At 40.8% G+C, this 22,618-nt stretch overlaps 1 protein-coding gene across 1 annotated transcript in view; it reads right to left on the reverse strand.

Annotated features, from left to right (window-relative positions):
- PHEX (phosphate regulating endopeptidase X-linked) overlaps positions 1-22,618 on the reverse strand; it is a 115,112-nt gene that overhangs the window by 84,155 nt on the left and 8,339 nt on the right. The window contains exons 3-6 of the mRNA XM_064474226.1: positions 21,995-22,156; positions 5,899-5,985; positions 4,568-4,794; positions 1,273-1,341 (exon numbers count right to left, since the gene is read on the reverse strand). Coding sequence (XP_064330296.1) covers positions 1,273-1,341; positions 4,568-4,794; positions 5,899-5,985; positions 21,995-22,156 — 545 coding nt within the window. The remainder of the gene's footprint in view (positions 1-1,272; positions 1,342-4,567; positions 4,795-5,898; positions 5,986-21,994; positions 22,157-22,618) is intronic.

Consider the following 22,618-nt stretch of genomic DNA (forward strand, 5'->3'; position numbering starts at 1 on the left):
GAAGGTGGTAGGAGGCCTGCATGGGTGTACAAGGAGCTCCTAACTAAACTCAAACATAAGAAGGAAGTGTGGTAAAAGGTAGAAGTAAGAGGTGAAAGCACAGACAGGTGACCCAGGAGTATAGAGCTGCTGACAAACCTTGCAGGGATATGGTTAGGAAAGCCAACCTGAAGTTTAATTTGGCAAGGGATATGAAGACCCATGAAAGAAGACTCTACAAGTACATAACAGCAAGAGGAAGACTAGGAAGAACATGGATCTGCTGACAAATGGAGCAGAGCAACAAATGACACTGAAAAGGCCAAGACACTCAATGCCAACTTTGCTCCAGTCTTTACTGGTAAGCCTGGCTTCAGGAATCACAGGCCCCTGAGACCAGAGGGGAAGTCTGGAGCAAGGAGGGCCTATCCTCCGTTGAAGAGGACCACATTAGGGAGCGAAGTACACATAAGTAAATCCAGGGGGTCTGATAGGTTGCACTCATGAGTGCTAAGGGAGCTGACTGATACCATTGCAAGTCTGCTCTGGATAATATTTGTGGTGTCATTGCTATTGGGAGAGGTTCCTAAAGGCTGGAAGAGACAATGTATCACCCCTATCTTCAAGGAATACAAGAAGGAAGATCCAGGGAACAACAAGCTGGTCAGCTTCATATCAATCCTTGGGAAGGTAATGGAGAAAATCCTCCCGGAAACTATTTCAAAATACATGAAGCACAAGGTGATCAGGACTAGTGAGCATGAATTTACAGAGGGGAAATCTTACTTAACCAGCCTGATAACCTTCTACAATTACATTAATATATTGATGGATGAGAGGAGAGCTGTTGTGGTTGTTCACCAAGTTGAAAAATCGTGGGTTAGAGAAGTGTATAGTGAGGTGGATTGAAAATGAGCTGAGTGACCAGCTCCAGAGGATTTTCATCAGCAGGACAAAGTTGAGTTGGAGGCCAGTCACTAGTAGTATACTCCAGAGGTCAACCCTGCTTAAGCAGAGGGGTTGGACAAGATAGAATCCAGAGGCCCCTTCCAAAGGGTAAGAAAAGCAGGGGGGACCCCAAATCTTACAAAAATTTCATTTGAGAAACTTTTCAAGAGTGTTTGTGGTAGTGGTGCTTTTAGTGGTGGTGTTTTCTGATAGAAGATGTCCTGAAAAGTCAAAATACAAAGAAACCATGACCCTTTCTCAGTTCGGAGCTCCATAAAAAAAAAGAAACAATGAAAAAACCTGAGGGGAAAATAGTCACTCTGATTTCCAGTTAATAATACTTACAGATTTGGCTTCTGTGGTATTTTCTAAGTAATCCTCTCGAGATGCAAGAGAGAGGCTTGCTTGGTCGAGCTGTTAAAAATAACAGGAAGCAGCATTTAATAGATACATTCATCAGAATTCAAAGGTAGCCTTACAAGAAACCTTGGAAGAGTTCATGTTTTCCTGCAGTTATGATAAATGTGTGTAAATACACTGCACCAGCCTGAGATCCACAAGATTTCAAAACATCAGAAAAATGCTATACTGTGCTGACAGACATTACCTAAATCACATTACTGTGATCTGGGGAGCCTCAGATGTCCCCTGCAATGTCTGAGCCACCTACTACAGCAAAGAATCACCTACAAGATTTATGTGTTTATGGCTCCATTAGCAAGTAGGAAATGCAATAGGAATGGGTCTCTAGGATCAAACAGTTGGTGCTCATGACCATTCATCCTATACATATTTGAGGGGCACAAGAGTCAGCCTTACACAAACACTAGTCTAGTGTATGGATTAAATGCCCAGTAGGTGCTGGAGCATGTTAGCTGCTGTGTATCTGGAAAGCATCGTTCGCCGCTTTTGGCTGAAATTGAGGTTACACTTTTGAGCTTCACCTAGACTAGCACTGAATGCTTTATTTGGCCTTTTGAACAGATGTACTAAACCAGCTGGATATCAGCCACAGAAATGATTGCATGCATGCACAGGAAATTGTTATGCCTCCAGTACATTAGCTAAAGGTAGGTGCAGGTGGATCTTTGACTTTCACTTATCTTTCTGATCTAAACATGGATCAAATTTGTTGGTCTACAGTCACCTTAACATTGGAATAAAGCCCTCAAGCTAATTTCTAAACCAGACCTGAAAGTTCATTGAGATCTGCATTTAGTCTTTTGAGTGAAATGACTACATGGGAGGAGTATTTGCGTACTCTTCCAGGTTCCTAACCAAGCAAAACTCACAGCACAGCATATATCTTAAATTTACTACTGGAATCTGAGATTTCCCAAAACACTTCAATGTGATCAGGTTAGGTTAGGGTATGGAAGCTGAAGCTGAATGCATAACTTCAGCCAGCTTCCAAACTCGGAGTAGGATACTGACTGGAGCAGAATCAACAGTTTTGGTGTTCTGAAATGATTATTTTGATGCTGTATTTGTTTTTAAAAGATAAGTCTAGTGAAGAGAGATTGTATTTATCCATACAATTTCACATAAGTCTTTTTTAATCTAAAGTCCCACACTATTTAAATTTCACATTTTCTACATTTATAAAAATGACTTAAATAAATACAACTTAGAATCTAAAATGAATTAATAAATGCCATCTTTTCCCTGTACTGGCTGATATTCTCAATCTTTAAAATATACCACAAAAAAATAAATCATCCACTAAAAGGAGAGTACCTGTGATGCTCAGTGCAACTCTGATTCTTTGAAAAACAGTATCACCTTCTTGTTTCAGCATATTGAAGCAAAAATAATATACACTTATGCTTTGCATATGTGTGTCCTGGTAATAGTTAATTTGAGATTATTTGGTTTATTTCAATTATGTGACTGTCACATGAAATGCTTGTCCAAATGTCACTGGCTTGGGAGTTAGATTTGACAGCTCATTGAAATCAAAAAAGCACAAATATGAGAAATAAACAAAAAAGTTAACCAACTTCTTCAGCCCTCAAGGAAAAAAGATCAAGTTAAATGCTGAACAAAGTGGTATTTGGAGTTTCTACTTTTTTCTGATCCATTCATGATTTTGCAATGCTGAACAAGAAGACTTTTGCAATAGAGCCATTTTCACAAGCAGACTGAAATACTCTGTGGTACATCTGCATCCCTGGGGATTTGTTAAAACACGGACAAAGTGGAACACTGGCTGATGCATTCTGCAGATCAAGTTCTTAATCAAATTAACAACAGAATATCCTACAGAATAATATGTTATTAATAGCATGTATTGTTTCAGTTATTTAGACACCTAATTCTTAGGTGCCACAAAGCATACTGAGTGAAGGTACTGCTACGTATAATTAATTTCCAAGAGACCAGCAATAAGGATATAACTGCCCAGCCCTTTGCTGACAGGTGACTTGGACTGACATATTATGACAGGAGATACCTAAATATCTCTTCTGATTGTTTCAGTTCTTTGAAAGAAATCTCCAGCCGAAGCAATCCTGACAGGATCTGAACAGTGTCTTAGCAGAATGACATCTTTAACACAGAGAACTGTTGATCTGCTGTTGGCTTGACTTTTCAGGAAAATGTCCAAGAGATGGGAAAAAGTAACGCTTCAGTTTTATACCAGTTAAATGTCTCAGTCAAGACATTTTGAAGAACTGACTCAGAATCAACATCCACTCCAGTACCACTGCAGTTAACTGTTTGATCCCCAAACACAATGAATTCTTGGCTGTATTCCTACAGCTAGCCAAGGTGCTAAGCAACGTAAAGATCATAGATCCTATTCTGCTGTGATGAATGGCATCATAACTTCCTCCTTTGTCCCTTCTCTCTTGCCTTCATAAACTCTTTTCTTGCAGCAGTGGAGGGCTGGTCTACTCTGGCTACTCAACCCTACTTCTTCAACAACAATGCATTTGTCCCAGGCACTCAGTCTTGCCATGGTGACATCTCACAGTAATAGTTACAATTCTCTTTGGAGTTTTGTCAGACTACAGTGAGACAATATTTCTTGGGTCTTTTTCTCACTAATCTAAACTGTTGTGTAATGCCATGCACTGTTAACAAACTGGTAATGCTTTGGTCCAAAAGCAACAGCACTTCAGTAAAAAAGTAAATTCTTTATTTCAGATTTAGAAGGTTTTGGGGTGCATTTGTGTTGTAAGGTGCTGTATAAGCACTAGACAATATATTGCCATCTCAAGAAAAATAGGCCAAGTTCAAAATATCAGCTACTGATGCACAGTATAATCATCTTCACAGAGAAAAAACATTTTTCATGCAGTTGATGAGTCATAAGCAGCACCGAGGACACCGCCAGGACTGGATATCCACCTCTCTCATTTTCATGCACATAGACCGTCGACATTGGTCTGCTTGGAACATATGTTACTTTTTTTTGCCATTTGAAAGGAGAAAATATCCTGTACAGAAATACTTTTCAATAGCATGTGGTTCCTAGTGGTTTCTACACTCTCATAAAATGGCACCTATATACATCTGTAAGTCAGTAGATAATAGCAACAATAATCAAGTGTAAACATTTGGCATGTAAACTTGTTTTTAAAAACGTGAGATCACAAAATACTACACAAAGTAACTTATTAGATATGTTACATCGTACCTTCAGGATATACTGATTGGAGATTTTGTCGTCAGCAGCCACATATAAACGGATAAAGACAGAGTTACTGTATTGACCACGAAGAGTTGCCAAGGCTTGGACTAAGCTGAACTTCCTTTCTGACCACAGCCCTTCAAGTCCAATGTTGGATTCCAGCACAGGCCAGCGGAAAGGTGAATGCCTCAGTATGCTTAACAGGGGTTTCATGTCGGCTTTTTCAATTTTATCTGAAATGTCAAAGCGTGACAACAATTACATTCCAGACAATTCAAATCCAGCAGCAGCCACACAAGACACAAAGATTTATTAGTGTGGATTGATTTCTAGGCAAGACAAAACATAATAGCTGAAAACCAAGGCCTCTGCTCTGCCTGTGAGCATAGAAGGGCTAGAGTCCAACCCAGTTTATCTGAATCAAGAATAAGAGAGCCAAATCAGTTCCTTTCAAAAAAGGCAAAGGGCTGGAATTAAATAAATTTAAAAAAAAAAAAAAACAAAACCCATTCCTCACTTAGGAACTAGGATGGAAGCTTCACTGGTTCTGAGAGGGGGTTATTGTACAGAATCAAAACTAGAGGGGCGAGCATCTTGGCACCGAGGCTGCAGGGCAGGCTGTCTCAGTTGTTGACAGTCAGTCTCAGGCTGTGCTGGAAGAAAACTGCTCAGGAAATAAAGTCTGAAAGAGTCAGAAGGACAAAGGGCGCTTTGAAGGACAAAGACCACTCCCTCCCAACTCATCTTTCACCCATGCAGCTACATAAAGGTAGTGATGTGTCCCAATCTAGTGTACATCACCTTACAGCAACATTTACAAGCTCAGGAAAAGCACTCTGCAAATGCGCTTTAGGGCTCCCTGTCCAGACTTCCTTGACATCCAGATAACTCAAAGCTAAAGAATTCATGGCTGCCCATGCCCAGCCTTGTGGAAGTGTTTTGATTAAATGTATTTAGAGAAAGGTAGAAGGTGCTGAGCAACAGGCTCTTGACTGTGTCAGTGTAAGAATTTCATCAGAGGGCTCCTCTGATTTACCAGGCACTACACCCACATCCCTGGGGCATGGCTTTGGCATCTTTCTGTACAGATAAATATACCTTCACAGTTCCCTGACAAGCAGAAGTCTCTGTAAAACTGAATTCTTGCGCCTTGGTGTACCTCAGTCTCAATAGCTGACTTCAGAAATGTGTAGAAGACCCTCTGCATCCAGTTGAATCCAAATCAGTGAAACCTGTGCATCTGCACAAAGCTTCATAGAGCTCAGCGGAGAGCAAAAAACCCTGCCTTTATAAACACAAGTAACGCATATGTGTCCCTCTCAAATCTGTTCACTTACTCTCATTCATGCAGGATGTGTAAAGGGTCTTGGCCTTCTGCACAGCTTCACTGTCTCGTCTTTTGCTGATGGGTTTCTCAAGCAATGCTGGAAAAAGAAATTACATTTTTTCAATACGTTGGAAAATGTAGGAACTGTCTGTTTGCCTGCCTCAGCATTTGCTTTAATCATAGCATTTGTTTAATTAAGGATGAAGTTCCACATGTGTTTTCTTAAACAGTAACACAGGCATAATTGTACTTTTTTCAATCCCCAACAGAGAAGGAATTTTTATTTATTTAAGAGGACTGTTTTAAAACCGGTTGACAGATGCTGTTTATTACTCGTCCTCACAAACAGCCACCCTCAGCAAACCGAGGGGACAGGGAATTATGGGGCGAGGATGGGAACCAGCACACAGGACAAGGACTCAGGAATTCTTTCAAGTGGCTCAGCCTCTGGTGCTGGTACATTGTGAAAACAGGGTCTAACAATGAAGGTCACAGGATCCAACGAGGAAGACCGCTGGTGTTCACTTTTGCCAGCTCTGCTGCTGCTGAAAGCAAGCAGCGGAGAACTGCCCTGTTGTCTGAAAAGCACACACAACCTCAGTCTTGTAAATAACACAGAAGACCAAGAGTCCAACTACTATTTGAAAAGCTGCACTGTATAGCTCCCTCACACTACAGGTGTCAACCTCCTTGGTGTCCGAAAGCCAAACTAGTTTTTGTAAGCTGTCATCTCTCTACGTTCCTTGCATTCCTCACATTATGTTATGGAAGTGAAATAGCATGAAAAGTGCATCTGAATCCCAGCAGCCCACTCTCAGCTGCCTCGAGCCATTTTATCCAAGTTGTAAATCAGCCATGATGCAGCCGCAGACACATGTATTATGGCTAAATGCAGAGGCAGCTTAGCTTCAGCAAGATCTATCAGCTCAGGTGCAGCGCAGCATGCGCACTTCCATGGCCAACAGAGGCAGAGTAGTACTTGGGCACAGCACAGAAACAGGGCTAGAAAACCCTGTCAGACCTCACCTGGTTTTGCAAGATCCAAACAGGTCCTGCACAGCGTCACCTTATTGTTACCAGGACTACTGGAGAGAGTGGCTTTGCTGGAACCATGCCAAGTCCCTCCTGCTGTCTGCTCAGCCAGAGCTAAAAAGCCTTGAAAAATTCAAGAGCGCCTTCTCTATACCATACTCCCCAGTGCTCTGGGTTTCAAATGACCAAAGGCACAGTGCAAACTGGCCCTGTGGGTGCTGTGCCTGAGCTAAGAAGCTTGCCCCGCACAAAAGGGAGAACAAAGTGCAACCCAGGAGTCCCAGTGTCCTGCCAAAGTCAGCAGAGGGCCACTGGGACTTCTTAACACCAGCCACGGCAAAACCAAACAGCTTCCACACAGAGCTTAATCAGGTGTCAATGCAACATTATTCTTCTCTGCCAGTACTGGCTGGGGTCATGCAGAGAGCTGACGAGGCAGTGTGCTGCCATCAAAGAGCAGCACCCTCCTGCAAACAGGCAGCAGCTGCTCGGTTTCCAGCCCCTCCCCGTTCCAGCAGCTCACCAGAGTCCTCTCTCCAATGTCACCTCTCATGGGAGGCAAAAGTCCAGCTGGATGGTTCCACCAGATTCTGTAGGTGACAACAGTCTGCGTTTGCGCAGCTCCACTCAGTATTAGGAGCTCACTGCTGGAGGTAGGATTTAAAGACACTTATTTCCTAGGATTTCCCTAGCACCTTGAAGAACCTGTCATGCTGCACCTCTCAGATATTCCCCACCCGTGTTCATGTGAGCAGCCAGGGGACCTTACTGCTGACAGCAAACTGTTTATTTAGTCAAAGAATATCGTAGTGATGGACGAATGTGACTTGTTCATTCCCTCCAATTGCTTTTCTCCTTAAAAAAAAAAACAAACAAACAAACATGAAAAAACAACCACCACCAAACCTCATTTGCTTGGTTCTTTGAGAAATTTAATGAGAATATTCCCTGTTAGTTATGGATAAGCTTTTCCCTAAAAGTACTGCTGGACAGGATTCCCAATAGCTTTGGCTTCAAATCCTCAAATTGTTAATATTTCTCGGCTTGTTAAATACAATATAATACCAATCATTGACACATATCTCCAGTGTGCACAGTTCTTAGCAGAATAATCAGACCTGTTCATGTTTTAAGAATGGCACTTAAAAAAAAAAACAACTATAAATGAAACATACATAAAACTAAGGATGAGAAAATGCACTCCTATTAAAGCCATTGCAATAACTCCTGTTCCTTGCCAGTGAGATGCACAGCTATGAATTTTTGAAGCTAACAAAATTCAGTGGCTAAAGCCCAACTAAAGCTCAGGAGAGATACAGAGGTTGAGCTCCAATAAAATAAAATCAACTCTAGGAATATATCTGCGTAAAATCCTGCTAAAATCAGACCTGGTGTTTTCCCATCAAACCATCTCATTGTGGGACAGAACGAAGCTACAACACTCCCTGCACTATTGCAAAGAATGAGGTGGGGTAGATGCTACCAATTTGTTCAGAATTAATTTATGAAGAAAATTCTTGGTTCTGATGACAGAAAATCTAGTGATCAAACATTAAAACCTTAATAAGATGGTTGAATCCTGTGAACACTAAAATAAGGGATGTGATCCATAAGCGAGTGCTCATTAGGCTACAGAGGTTCCTCAGCCTTAGCCTCAAGCTTCCAGAAAGATTTAGAAGCTCAAACCTGGAGCACTGGTCAGATCTATGTGGTTTCTACATTAGCTAACATAATTCTCTTTGTATTTAACTCACAAATATATATGGATTTTTACATCTTCTTGAATATATTGTTCTAGAAGAAGAGCAAGAAAAGGCAAGAAGTGATGCATACTAATCAAAAATATGGGTAATCAGTTAGTCTATCTACAGGTTGCTGTATCCATGTAAAGAAAGACACTACTGTGATTGAAATCAATGGAGGCACATCAAGCTATCTTTAAATTAATGATGTCAGGTACTGTGAGTAGCCTGGCCATAGTAGCGGGATGCAGCAGCCCCCCTCCTGCACTGAGTGTATCTAATTGTGTGGGTCGGTGAGTTCTGCAGTGCAGCACTTTGAAGGGCTGCAGCTTAGAGTCTCTGCTCTCTGAGGACCTCTGCAAGTTGAACAGACCTGCTGCAGGGCTATCCTGTGCTCTCACCAGCACAGAGAGGCTCTTTCTGAACAGTGCTCCATCTCTTGACATACGATGTGGCATTTCAGGCTCTCATCTACACTAAGGAAAATGCCAGCCAGTGACCCGCCGAGAGCAGATCCAGCCTCCCTGCCAAAATTCAGCTCTTAACTATAGCTGGCTGGGAGGACTGTCTTTCCACGCTGAAAAATTTTAATGGCTTCAGATATTTTCTGTTTGGACACCAGAGTGAGAGCAACACTTATGAGGGCTTCCAAGGGATAGGAAGAGAAAGACCACCCCAGATCAGTTAATGTTTAGACTGGTGAGATAACCACAGACCTGCTGTTTAGTTCCCTACTCTGTCTTTCCAAACACCTGCTCTCACCCCTCTCCTAGGGGATTGTGTGTATTCATGCAAATCCACTGAGGAGTTCAGTCTAATAGGTTTTTTTCTAAAGTCCAGTGGCCAAATTAGGGACATCAGGGTTACTAGTGTTTTGACTAAAGCAGCTCATTCAGAGCTAAAAAAGACATTAAGTTTGTTCTTCTTGCAGTTAGCTTTTTTTTTTTAAACTCAGTTTTCTTGTTTCAAAATGAAAAGCTCCAACTTCCTAAAGTAATCTTTTGTTTTAGGACTCCAAAGAATAAATTCAGCTTGAATTTATAAAGAGTTTCAATAGATCAGAAAATATATCCATCACCAGGTTCACTGATTGTGAAAGAAATTTTATCCAGCTTTGATCAGCATCTTCATCTTTAAATAAGAATTTTTAGGAACAAATTGCTTTGACCAGACTGGGAAACACACAGCACTCTAACAATATTAACAAAACCCCCTTGAAATAATAGTTCATTTGTTGGCTCTCAGTTAAATGTTACAGTGTTAGAGATGGAAATGGAATCTAGCTGAAGAGATTAAAAAAAGACCACAATCTAAGCTGATTTACAACCCTCTGAAAAAGCACAGGATCATTATTAACAGCAACCACAATTTAACAACTTATTGCTGTTATTGACTTATATCACTAGCCTGCTGTAAATGCAAAGCAGAATATCATAGCCAAAAATCACCAGGACAAGCAAAGTTTATGCAGACTGGAGAAGAGGAGACTGAGGGGGGACTTCATTGTGGTCTACTACTTCCTCACAAAGGGAAGAGGAGGGGCAGGCGCTGATCTCTTCTCTCTGGTGACCAATGACAGGACCCGAGGGAATGGCAGGAAGATGTGCCAGGGGAGGTTTAGGTTGGGTATTAGGAAAAGGTTCTTCACCCAGAGGGTGGTGGAGCACTGGAACAGGCTCCCCAGGGAGGCAGCCACGGCACCAAGCCTGACAATATTCAAGAAGCATTTGGACAGTGCCCTTAGAGATACGGAGTGAATTTTGGAGTTATCCTGTGCAGGGACAGGAGTTGGACTTGATAATCTTACAGGTCATTTCCAACCTTAACGATTCTGTGATTCTAAGATTTTATGATCCTTGTGGGTCCCTTCCAATTCCAGGACATTCTGTAATTCCATGATAGTGAACCAGCACAGTTTAAGCCACCTTGAATATACAATCTGCAAACATGTTTCCCCAGCCAAATATAAAGTACATATTTGAATGGCTGTTCTAGCAAAGCAGCTATTCTCTAGTCAAGTCCTTTGTTTCCTTCACTTTCAAATTAATTCCAAATATATTTGCTTCAGGATAAAAGGGACCTTGTCCTGCACTACTGATCTCAGCACTGCATTGCCTATGTTTCTGTGTGCACAGGATGCCCAGACACAAGATTTATGTCTCCCTTCACATAAAACATAGTCATGGCAAGTGTCAAAACCTACTGGTAATTCTGCTCTGCAGAGCTGAAATAATATAACTCACCTCATCAGGCAACTACCACTTGCACAGTCAGAAACTGGCTAAAGGTGTTCATGAAATCCTAAACTTTCTGAGGTTGCAAATTGTTTCATCATTCATTTTCTTCTACCAAGGGGCTGGGAAAGGGGGGGATGTTCCCATTGCAAATCAAAGTTCTTGTACCTCTGGCAGCCCAGGTCAGGCAGGTTTGCATCACTGCTCTCCCTGGCTCTTGTGCAAAACACAACGACTCAGCATCACCAACAAGAAACACACCATAGCTGGGACTGTTCCTCAGTTGTCTGAATTATAGATGCTCAGATAGACAGTCATGAAAAAAGTTACAGCTGGGGGTGGGGATGGGGAGCTGGGGTTGGGAAGGGAAGGACAGAGGTTTATATTGGGTTTCCTTCAGATGGTGCCTTTCCAGGGCAAGAGGGCTAAAAAAGGCCAGCTTCCTGTGGTTCACTACCCTAGAGTAAATAGCAATCATCTGCTGTTAAAAGTGAGAGCAAGGCACTTTACAAAGTAAGCCTTGCTAGTGTGTGTGTGTGCACTTATTTAACTGCATACTATTCTAAAACTGCTAAGGATAGCCTTGTGGCTGCTACCTTTAATCTTACTTTCCATTTCTAGCCCATGTTGATTTTCCAGCCTACTGTCTTACACAGCTTCACTTTGGTTTTCAACCACCATACTTTATTTATGGCACTGAGAAATCCTGTACCTTTCCCTCTTGGGATTTGGATTGCATGAAAAAGGGACTGTACAGCCAGATTTGCAGGGAAAAAAAAAGGTGCATACCTTTTATTCAGATTAGGAATATTGATTCAATTTATCAGTGTCCTGATCTGCAGATTGTATTTATTCTGTATGCTGCCAGACATTTTTCTACGTATACAGTTGTATTGCGTTCCTGAGACACACTATGTGATTCACTGAGCTTATTTCTTGTTCTAGAGAGAAACATCTAAGTTTTCTTTGCACTTCCCAACCCTAGATATGGAGAACATGTTGTGCTAGTAAAAACAGTAGCATTTTTTTTTCCCCATTCATTTTTATCCTTATCCATTTTACAAACATTTGCTGTATGTGGAAAAGGCAAACTGAAGTGTTTGCACAGTGGTAACTGATGATGATGATTTCAAATACATTATAATGCTTTGTATCTTGAAAAAAACAACTGCATGTTCAAATATCCCAGTGGGAATATGCTCGGACTTTAAACAGAAAAAAAAGCTATACCAGAACCCCAAAAGGACATTCCGTTTCTTGGAAAGTTGTAACCCTGGAGGCGTGAAAAGCTAGAAGTGGACAAGTAATTCCGTATGAACTCCCAGGGCAATGCTAGAGCAAACAGTGGTCTTGGACCGCAAAAACAGACAAGTATCAAAGTGGGGAGATGATCTTATTGTTGTACACAGGCTGGTGAGACAGACTGGAACACCACCTGCCCTTTGGCTGTCCATATTTTAAAAACAATATTGCAGAGCTGGACTGGGTCCAGAAAAACATTACAGCTATGTGGGTTTTCCTTTGGGTGGAGTGGCTTGAGAAATAGAAGTGGGGGAAAAAGCCATGCAGTGAGGGAGCATGATATGTCTCACAAAAGATGGCGGAAGGGTGATGGGATTAGAGTATGAAAGTATTTCACCATTAGAAAATGCTTGGTGCCAAAAAGGTCTTTAGCCTACTGAAAAAAAAAGCACAAAGAAAGCCAACAGTCGAAAGATGAAGACAAGTTCAGCAGTGACAGTGACTAACCACTGGAGCTAAGCAACCAGACGAGACAGTGGCTTCTCCTGCCCCTTAACATCTTCAAGACTTGATGGCTTTTTGGAAGATAAGCTTTAGTCCAATGTGAATTATGTTTTATCCCAGTGCAAGCTACTGAGCTGCATTACATGGGTAATGTAATTTTCTGTGATACAAGGAAGGTCACAGGAGATAATCTAATGGTTACCCCTGGCATTGCACTCTATATGTTTAGGATAAGGATCTCAAAGCACTCTCAGACATGTGGGACCAAGGAGGTACAGCCATTATCTACTGTTGCAGATAAAGTGAGCGACAGAGGATTAATTCCTCCTTATCTAACTCGCATCAGAGTCCTACTGATTGGAACAGCACTCCTTTATGAGCATAAAGCTTGCTGAACTTGATCCAAACACCCAAAGGGCTTGATCCTTTGGACATGATGAATGCCCCTCAGGGCCTTTAATGTCAGTGCAGTGGGATTTGCTCAGCAATGCCCAGATGATGCTCAGCACTACAACTGAAAGCAATTTGTAATGTGTTGTTTTCAGGAGCAGATGCAGAAAGCAGCCCAAGGGGTTCTTAGAAACCCGTGCCTACTATTCAATAGGCCAAAGGAAGATGATGTTCTGTTGTCAACTATGTCCACAGTAAGTCCCTATCTCACACAACAGCGTGGTCTCGCTTTGGTTTGGGTAGCAGTAGCTAGCAAGCAAATATTTGCTCTGTATTGAATGCTTATGCGCTTCTGTTTCTTGGACCAAAATGCAGGAACTCTGCTTGTGGAAAGGGAGTTTCTTTGCAAATACCTGATGACCGAGAAAGTGCATTTCTCTTTCAGTTCTTGAGCAACAAAGACTCTGTTCTTCACCCTCCCTTCTATGCTTCTCTACAGCTACAGGGGTCAGGTTTCTAAACTGCTGAGAGGAATAATTAAAAGTGCTGTTCGCCCATCTCCAGCTATCAGTCACAAGCTTTGTTTTCTTCCAGGTTAGCACTATTATGTGCAAAACCCAAGTTATCCTTTGGAAATTTGCAGGATATCCTCTGATGCCAGCAGCAGGATGTTTTAAGGATGTCCTGTGAGGAATTTCAGCATAAAAGTAGAGAAAAACCTACTCAAACCTTGGTTTCAGTTTGGCAATCAAAGCAAACACACAACATTTGTGTGCAGAATGTCATTCCCTGAGGTCCCTGAGCCATAAGATAATTATGATTAATCTAGTCCTCATTAACCCTTAAATCCCATATTTTCTTCACACTAAAGACTATGGCAAAAGAGTTCCCAAAAAGCAACCGTAACCCCTAAAACCCAAGTAGTCAACTGCACTTGTGCCACTATGGGTATCTAAGGTCTCCGGCTGTGTCATGAAGGCACTGCCCTTTCTTCAAACTCCCAGTGCACTGGATTTGGGAAGTCAAGTTCAGTACAGTTCACAGAGCAATGATTTGGCCAGGATGCCAAAGGGCATACAAAAAAAAAACCTTCAGAACCACACTGCTGTTACGGAAATCACAGCTAGACAAATGTACAGTCTTAATTACAGTAATGCGAGGTTACGTGTTCCAAGAGTGATTATTTGAGAATGGTTTGGGGTCAGCTGACGTTCATTTACAATATCTGGTTTCCAGTTCCTTTTTTTCCAGAGCCTGGAGTTGACTAAAGGAGACCTGGCAGTGATAAGTTTTATGGATGAAGGGGCACAGTGTTCTACCTCAAAATAAAAGCACTGGCCACAGCTTCTAAAATTATACACATGACTGTTGTGATCATTTAACCAATGGTAACTTACCAGTCTTGCTACATGAAGATATGAGTTGAATAGGCTGCAACACAAACAGTCCAGGTTATGAGATCAAAGAAAAAAAAATCTGATATATATATTTTTATTCTCATTAGTTTGGAATCCTGACCCCTATAGCTGGAGAGGAGTATAAAGGGGCGGTTGAAGAATATATATATGTGTGTATATATATATTTATATGTTCTAAAAGAAGTGATAGACTTAACCGACATATTTCAAAGCTGTACATATTTATTCAGAACAAGACAAGTATAGTCAAGCCAAGATTATTCTTAGAGTTAAATCTGTTCTGTCAGAGCAGTCTCCTGAAAAAGACACGAACATCTACTGGTGTAGGATGCAACGTTTAATGTTTCAGTACAATTTTATCCCTCTTAGCAGGTTTATTAGCACAGGACAAACTCCCACACTAATGCACCTGCCCAGCCTCCATTTCAGAGCTGCTTTGTATCTGGAAGCCTCAGGAGAAGAGCAGAGCAAGTTCTCACCTGCCTGGAAAACACCACAGGGACAAGCCTCAGTGGAGGGTGCAGAAGCCTACTTACAGCTCTCTTCTGACACCAGTGTAACCCTTCCTTCAAATACATAATTTCAAGGTTAAATTCCTTTATGCTTTCAATTGAAGTTCTTCTGATAATTTCTCCTGCTATGCAACTTTAGTGTATGGTACAACCCATTTCCTCTATTAACAATTGATAGCCATATTTGGTTTTTGAGGCTTCCCTAAAATATCAGCTAACCTAAATCTTTTTATTTTTGTAAACTACCAGTTCTGCTAATCGTTCTGCAGTGTTTCTTGCTAGTTCAGGTGCCTGGTGTACAGTCCAATGTGTGCAGTCTGGAGTCCTGATCACTACCAAACTCTTTACAAGAAATGAGCTGCAAATGATTCATTTTTAAATAAAAGTTTGCTTCCAGGATTCCAAAAATAAGCAAATACACTGTTTAAGGAAGTAATTTTAACTCCTTCACAACTAAAAAGACAAACAATGAAAAACTTTCTCACCCCTGTAGTTAAATGATTTTTAAAAATACCAGCACCTTGCTGACATTAAGGCTCTTCTTCCTTTCTATTTCTGCATGGCTGTAAACATTGATCGGTTTCAGAGGACTGGAAGGGAAACAGTCAGAGCCTAATGCACTACAAAAATTCTTGAAATGTATTTTATAAACACCTATTTTGAATTTCAAATGCATTATGATCTAGATTTCTCTACTGTTTGCCAAATGTACATATGGAAAAACAAACTAGCACCAAAGGCTTACAAAAATCTTTCTCCGTATGCTTAAAACTGTCCTGGCCTAAATAAAGCTTTTCCCTTTGAGTCTAAAATAAAATAAAATAGCGAGCCAATAGACTTTTCTGGTGCTTATAATGTAGCTTTTAAATTTTACCAAAGCATATATTATTTCCACTTTCACATATTTTGTGTCCCCTCCTTTATCAGCCTTCTACTGTTTTCTTACCTTTTTTTCCTCTCAGTTCCCTATTGTAAATATTCAGGTCACCAGAGTCATCTTACTAGAGTACATAAGGACTTGAAATAATCACTCCAAGGACCTTTCATAAAGGCAAACTCCTTGTTCACACAGGAATATGAAATAATGCAGAGTACTAGACACAACTCAGATTGTCCTACCACCTGCCATGTTGTATATTCCCACCTCTCTGGAAGGCAGAAGCATCCAGGAAGCCAATGAATGGGGCTATTGGTCCCCTTTGGAAGGCCTTGTGTTGCCTTCACAGCCTCAGAGATCCCTTAAATACAATAATTTCCATATTTTCAAACCTTTTTTTTTTTTAATAAAAGCTATCAGTGTATTCTGCAGCTCTAGAAGCTTATTCCTCTGAATTGTATTTGCGGAGCTGATGCCTTAATCTAGGCCTGCCTTGTTTTAATAAAGTGCATCTTCCCCACCCCTTGCTTTATTTTGTGGGTTTAGGGGAAGACCGTTGGTTGCTTGGTTGTTTTGTTGGGTTTTTTTAAAGGCTTTTAATTATGATAAACACACCATTAATCAGTTCAGGCAAACATGTTTCATAGTTGATACAATTAATGCCCATCAGACTACTTCTTGATGGCAGCGTCCCTCTCACCATGGTTAGACTAGTGACTTTTGAAAATAACCAGCCCATCATTATTAATTCCTCTGACATTCTGATAGAACATTTAATGATTATGAATTAATTTTGCATTAATGAGGATGTAATTAATGTGCACGTCCACAGAAATTAATGAAGATTTAGTAATTAATCAATTCCTATAGGTTCTGATTCCCAAGGAACATAGATCAAGTAAATCAAACAAATATTCCCAAACACCAATTTCATGAAAGGATGCTGCATTTACACAAATAAACCCAACTAATATACAGACATTTTAGGGTTCCCCCTCACCCCTTGAGAAAAAATTCCCCAATCCTTTTCTTGAATATCCATTTTGGCAATATGGAAGTTCTCATGGAAATGGCATTCAAACAGCTGTGCTTACATAAATGGTTCCTAATACTGCTCAGTGCCCTAATATACAGCACATTTCCTAAATGTCAATTTTGTTTGTTTCCACTTTTAGCATTTTGTAAATTCTCTGAGTTTGTACACCAAAAGGCAAGCACATCATGTGAGTTCCTCTAAAAGTCAACTGACATAACTGTACACACACTGTAACAAAGCCAAAAATCATTCTATGGGGATGTGAGAGCCTCTGTTCATAAATCTAATTCAACAATAAACCTTAATCTTTTGAACAGTATTCCACGCTCCCCTACTCTGCCCCTCTACCCTCCCAGTATTACGCTGCGGGGGATAACACGTCATTATAATACTAGGCACAAGAGTTTAAACTGCATTTAAACCAGAACATTGCAAGATCCCCAATGATTACAGTATAGGTGGAGCTCCATACTAAATGGCAGCATTAAGCTTTACTTCATTATATTAATACTTTCAACGTGTATTTGCATAATTTTTTTTGTTAGTCGGAAAATGGCAAGTCAGATGTCATGGATTGCTGTGCCTTCCAAAGTATGAACCCTCTTTCTGCAAAACTACCAGTCCAAAGTACAGTCATATAGTAATTTTGAAATTCAGTATCTGCAGATATGAACATACCATCCTTCGGCAGGCAACAGCCAAAACAGAGGTTCAGTGTAAATCCAGGGGCAATACTGCGCCGCGTGTGGAACGGCAGTGTGCGGTAAGCCCAATTCCCGTTCCAGTGCAGGGCTCGCAGGAGGTTGCTACTCTGGTCTCCCAACCAGGGAGAAGCTGTGGGAAACCTGTGGCTTGGTTACTGTGCTGCCTTAAACCTCATTTAGGAACCAAAATTATCTCCTTTCTGTACTCACTCTTTCCCAAAATCACCCATTACATATACAACTTTCATTCTGAGCAGCCACAAAGCCTGGAAGAAGTCCTGGCTTCTCCACATTTCACTCAGGTACTTCATTTTACTGAAAAGCTGTTACCTTGTTCCCCAAAGAGATTTACCTGACTAGTGCCACTTATGTTATTTCTTACATTTACATGACTAAGTCATTATGGGAGAGATCTGGACCACTGGAAAAAAAAACAAACAACTGTCTGCACCATTGAAAAGAGATCCATTTGTAGTAGGAAAGACCAAGCAAAACAGTGTTAAGCACCGTTGCTGTTTGTTGCTATCATGTTATCCCGGAGCAGCTAACCAACAAGAAGATATTGGAGGCAATAACATAAATACTCTCTGAGGGTTTTGTTGGTTTTTTTTTAAATTACTGCTGGTATTCTCCCTCTTACTTGGGACAGCTCTCAACCAGCGGCCTCTGAAGGAAGAAATCACAAATGATGGGTCAGCTACTACAGAAATCTAGGGATAAGTGTCAGCAGCTACATTACAGATTTCATGGGCCACATCCAAGCCATCCCAGCGGTCCCAACTGAGCACCTGTTGAAGGGTGGGAGAAGAAAAACTGGTGCTAAGGAGCCCTGTGGCACAGGGCTGTGCAGGACAGCAGCCACTCAGCACCAACTTCTGAGATTTGCCTGAAAGGACTATCCTATGGTCAAATAGTATAAATTTCTATACTAAGATACTTTTACCTTACTGGTTGTATTTAAAAAAGAATTTATCTTCTAAAGAAAACCATTGCAGGTTATGAGAAAAGCTACCTACACTGCCAAGCTCTTTTCTTTGCTGTCTCTCTGATGTTCTTTAAAAACCCCCACACCATATCCTCTTAAAAGGCCTCCATTTCTTTCTCTTTGCCACACTGGAAATTCCTCACTTCAAATTGACTAGCATTCAGAAAATAGCCACACTAGAAAGCTTAGCACAGCGAATAAGCCTGAAGTAGATGTCACACTGGGCCAGGATCAGTATGGAGACTTAATCTGTAAACTGGTTTGCACAGACATAAATTAAATTTAAAAGGCCTGGAAGACATGTTCACAACTGGATCACATAATTTAAATCAGGTCCTTTGCAGTGCTGAGATTTAGGAATGTTTGCATAGTTTTGTTTTGGTTTGTTTTTCTTAATTTATTGCTTCCTGCATGGTCACTTGGCTGGGGGGGGGGAGCCCACAAACCAAAAATCCAGCTGTATATCATTGTTCTGCAGATGTCAGAGAAAGGAAAAGAAACTTCCTGGTTCACGATCAACATTCACGACAGGTAATGGGCACTGATTTACTTGCTTCAGACTTCCACTTCTGAATTATTCACTAAAAGCCTCTTGCATGTCAATGGTAAGACAATAGTGCTCCTAAACTCCTAATTAAGGTCACCAATCAAAATGGAAAAATTCAGCAGGAACACAAATAGCTTTGCAGAAGATTGTATCGTAAGTGAAAAACATTTATTAACTCACAGAGGCATTGCAATCTTGACCTGACATAAGGCTGAAACAGTTGTAGTTTGAGATAGCTTTTATTCTTACAACAGGTGCCACAGTCAAACTATTTTTTTCCATTTTGAAGGACTCCAAGAGCTTCCTCAGAGGCCCGTCAGTGCCAAAACTGTTTGTTCTTAACCAAGCAGAGGCACTTTTTAAAATGCCTGCAGCTTATCTGCAAATGAAAGGCTGGCTTCAAGTCAGGGGCAGTCTGGTCCAGCTAGGAATGGTTAACTGGAAGTAGGAGTGCCTTGGTCCTCCCCAGGACAGTTCTATAAAGAACCAAGAAATTTTAACCTAAATATGAGATGTCCATTGCCTGAATCTGAGTCATATCCAAAGCCACAAGGTTCTGCTTTTGACATACCCTTGTGTAACCAAGGCGATACAGAGGTCTTTGCACACTTACACAAACTCCCTTTCTGCCTAAGGCTCAGGAACATTCAGGGACCAGAGAACATACTAGATGTCCAAATAATTTATTTTAAGTCATAATTTTTTTTAATATATTGCCTGAATAAATACTTCTGTCTATATCATACCATCAAAGAATACCAAATATGAAAAATGTGGCTTTCTGGCCAAGCCATGTTATCACTTTAAGGTTAATAGTTTTCTTTAATATTATAAATATTTCAGAACACAGAACTTGCGTAATAATCAGCTCTTTAAAGACTGGGGCTTTTTTAATCTACTGAGCATCAAACAGGGACATTTACAATGAAGTACAAAGTTCCACTAAGAGGTCTTTAGGAAGTTGAGATTAAATTGGCTTCCAGGGTCTGGTCAGCCAGACCTTTCTCTGTGCAAGAGTTCTTCATCTTGCTAAAACTTTTGATAGTAAGGTTGTGGTCATCCACGAATGAATAATGCTGTATCAAGGTAATTTATTGAAGTAACTCAAGTTAAAACACAAACATACATAAAGGCTGAAGTTATGCCTTGTTATTTCAGCTACTGACACTGACTTCCAACAGGTTATTCTTTTTTCTTTCCCCTTTCTCTTTTAATTACCAAGAATATAGTTTGGAAAGGAGGAGATGACAAATACTATATTAAATCCACTCCTCTACACCACCCAGCATTTCACGTCTTTGTCCCTGTACCATACCAAGGAGCAGTTTAGGCCTCCTATTAAAGTAGTTACGAGGCACTTCATTAGACCCCATTTTTGATAGGAGTTTCCATTAAGCAAGTACTTCTCACTTAGATGTTTGTTTCTTTGTCTTGTATTTGCCTCGTTAAGGATTAGCCACTTCTAAAGGGACTGCAGTAAGAAAACCATATAAAATGTGGCTTAGCATGATGTCCTTCATTACGCTCTGTAAAAAGAAGAAATTAAGGACGAGAGTCACAGCTTGTTACTCTATATTCAATTAGGACTGGTTTCTTTGTGGCTGTGGTTCATACAGGCTATGCAGTTATCTAATACAGCCCGATTCTGGCAGCAGAACTATTAGAATGCAAAGCGTAACCTAAAACAGGCTCTGGCAATATTTTTTTCCTTTGGTTGTGATGTCTTCAGCAGACATAGAACAGCAGTCATCAGACTGTATTCTATGCTGAATTCCAAACTCATACTCTGAAACCTTATGCAGCTTTTAAAATACTTAACGATGTGAAAATTGAATACAATATGACAGAAGAAAATAAGCAGAGGAGGGCTTTGTTGCCTACACACAGATATATATGTACAAAATCTAAGAGAAAAATAAATGCTATATTTAAGCAAGAAATCCTAAAATGGAACTCTTTTCTGTGGTGAGGTCAAAACAGGCTCTTATGTTAACTAATAGGTCAATAATATGCTCAAGGTGTGCAATGCTGAAGCACACCAACAACAATAATAAATCTTGCACATCTCCCTCCTTTTGCATGACTCACTTCTAGCAAAGATTATGAGAATCTGGCAGGGTTTTCTACCTAACAGCAATCACCCTTTCTCCCCAGTTGGTCTGCACAGCTTCCTGATGAGGTGGCCTTTGCGCCGAGTATAGCCTAAAGTCAAGTCACACACAAATTAAAATACCTCTCCTCCTACACTTTTCCACCCTGGGGCTATTTTTTCCCCCAGACACATTCTTAAGCAGCCTTCTCTTTTACTGATGATAGCTCAGGTACTTCAATGGCAGTTTGAACAGCAACATGAAGGAAACACAATACCCAAACAACCTCCGTCTCCGGAAGTCTGTAAATTGCTTCCTGCCAAGAGCTAGGTAAGTATACTGGAAAAATGTCGCTCTGGTTTTGCCTTATTATATTCTTTTCCTGCTACTGGCCACTGTTAGAGACAGAGTGCTGTCTGAGACTGATGTTTGTCTGTATCTGGGACGTTCCTAAATGTGCATGTGGTCCTGCACTCTGGTCTACCCATCTACTGTAAGGTGGAAAGAGTTCAAATCCCCTCGCCTTTTCCTTTGTCGCTCCAATTCTTAACTGGTAGTTTCTAGCAGTTGTATTCTTCCTCCCAAATTCTGTTTCTGTTATAATTCACTATCTCTCAGTGTTGTTTTCAATAAAAAACATCAAAAATATACTTAAAGGAGAACATCAAGTCAGGCTGTTGGATATTATCCACTGATCAGAAAGAAGCGTGGAGCATTTATTCATTTCAAAACCAGGAAATTAACAAGCTGCAGTGACAAGCCAACCAAACACTTTCAGAAATGACATATTTACCCTTTAGTTTGAGGTCCACGTTGTGTCGCAGCCAAGGATAAACACCATAGTTTGACATGTCTTCAGGAATTGGGTGATTATAAATCCAGCCATCACATGCAAATCGATAAAAGTTCTCACAGGGATCTACGGATTGATTTATCTTGCTTAGGATGGCAGCAGCTGTAAAAAAGACACCACACAGATTTTGTGGAACACTTTCTCCTAAACAGAGAATTACATAAGGCCACGGTCCAGAAACAGTGATCAACACTTACCAGTCTCTGCAATGTGATGCTGACCTCACTTGCAAACTAAGCCTTGCTGTTCTAGGACTGATGTGTGCCCTGATCTCTGTCAGAGCAGCAGTAATACCAACCCAGCTTCTCTAGCATCTAACATGGCCTACATGAGAAGCAAAAAAAGGGCAACATATCTGCAACAAACGTTCGTGAGTGCCATACCGCAATGACCACTGATACTAGCACTACAGCAATGTGAACTGCCGGAGCCAGACACCTGGAAACAGGCTTTCCATTGTTGCCATGATAGAATTAATTGCCTGAGGTATTTAGTAGCAACACATATCAAGCAGACTGTAATTAGCATTCCAGAAATTATGCACTGTTTACCTTTAGCTGAATA

Source organism: Phalacrocorax carbo, chromosome 1 (assembly GCF_963921805.1).
Source record: "Phalacrocorax carbo chromosome 1, bPhaCar2.1, whole genome shotgun sequence".
Classification (NCBI taxonomy): Eukaryota; Metazoa; Chordata; class Aves; order Suliformes; family Phalacrocoracidae; genus Phalacrocorax; species Phalacrocorax carbo.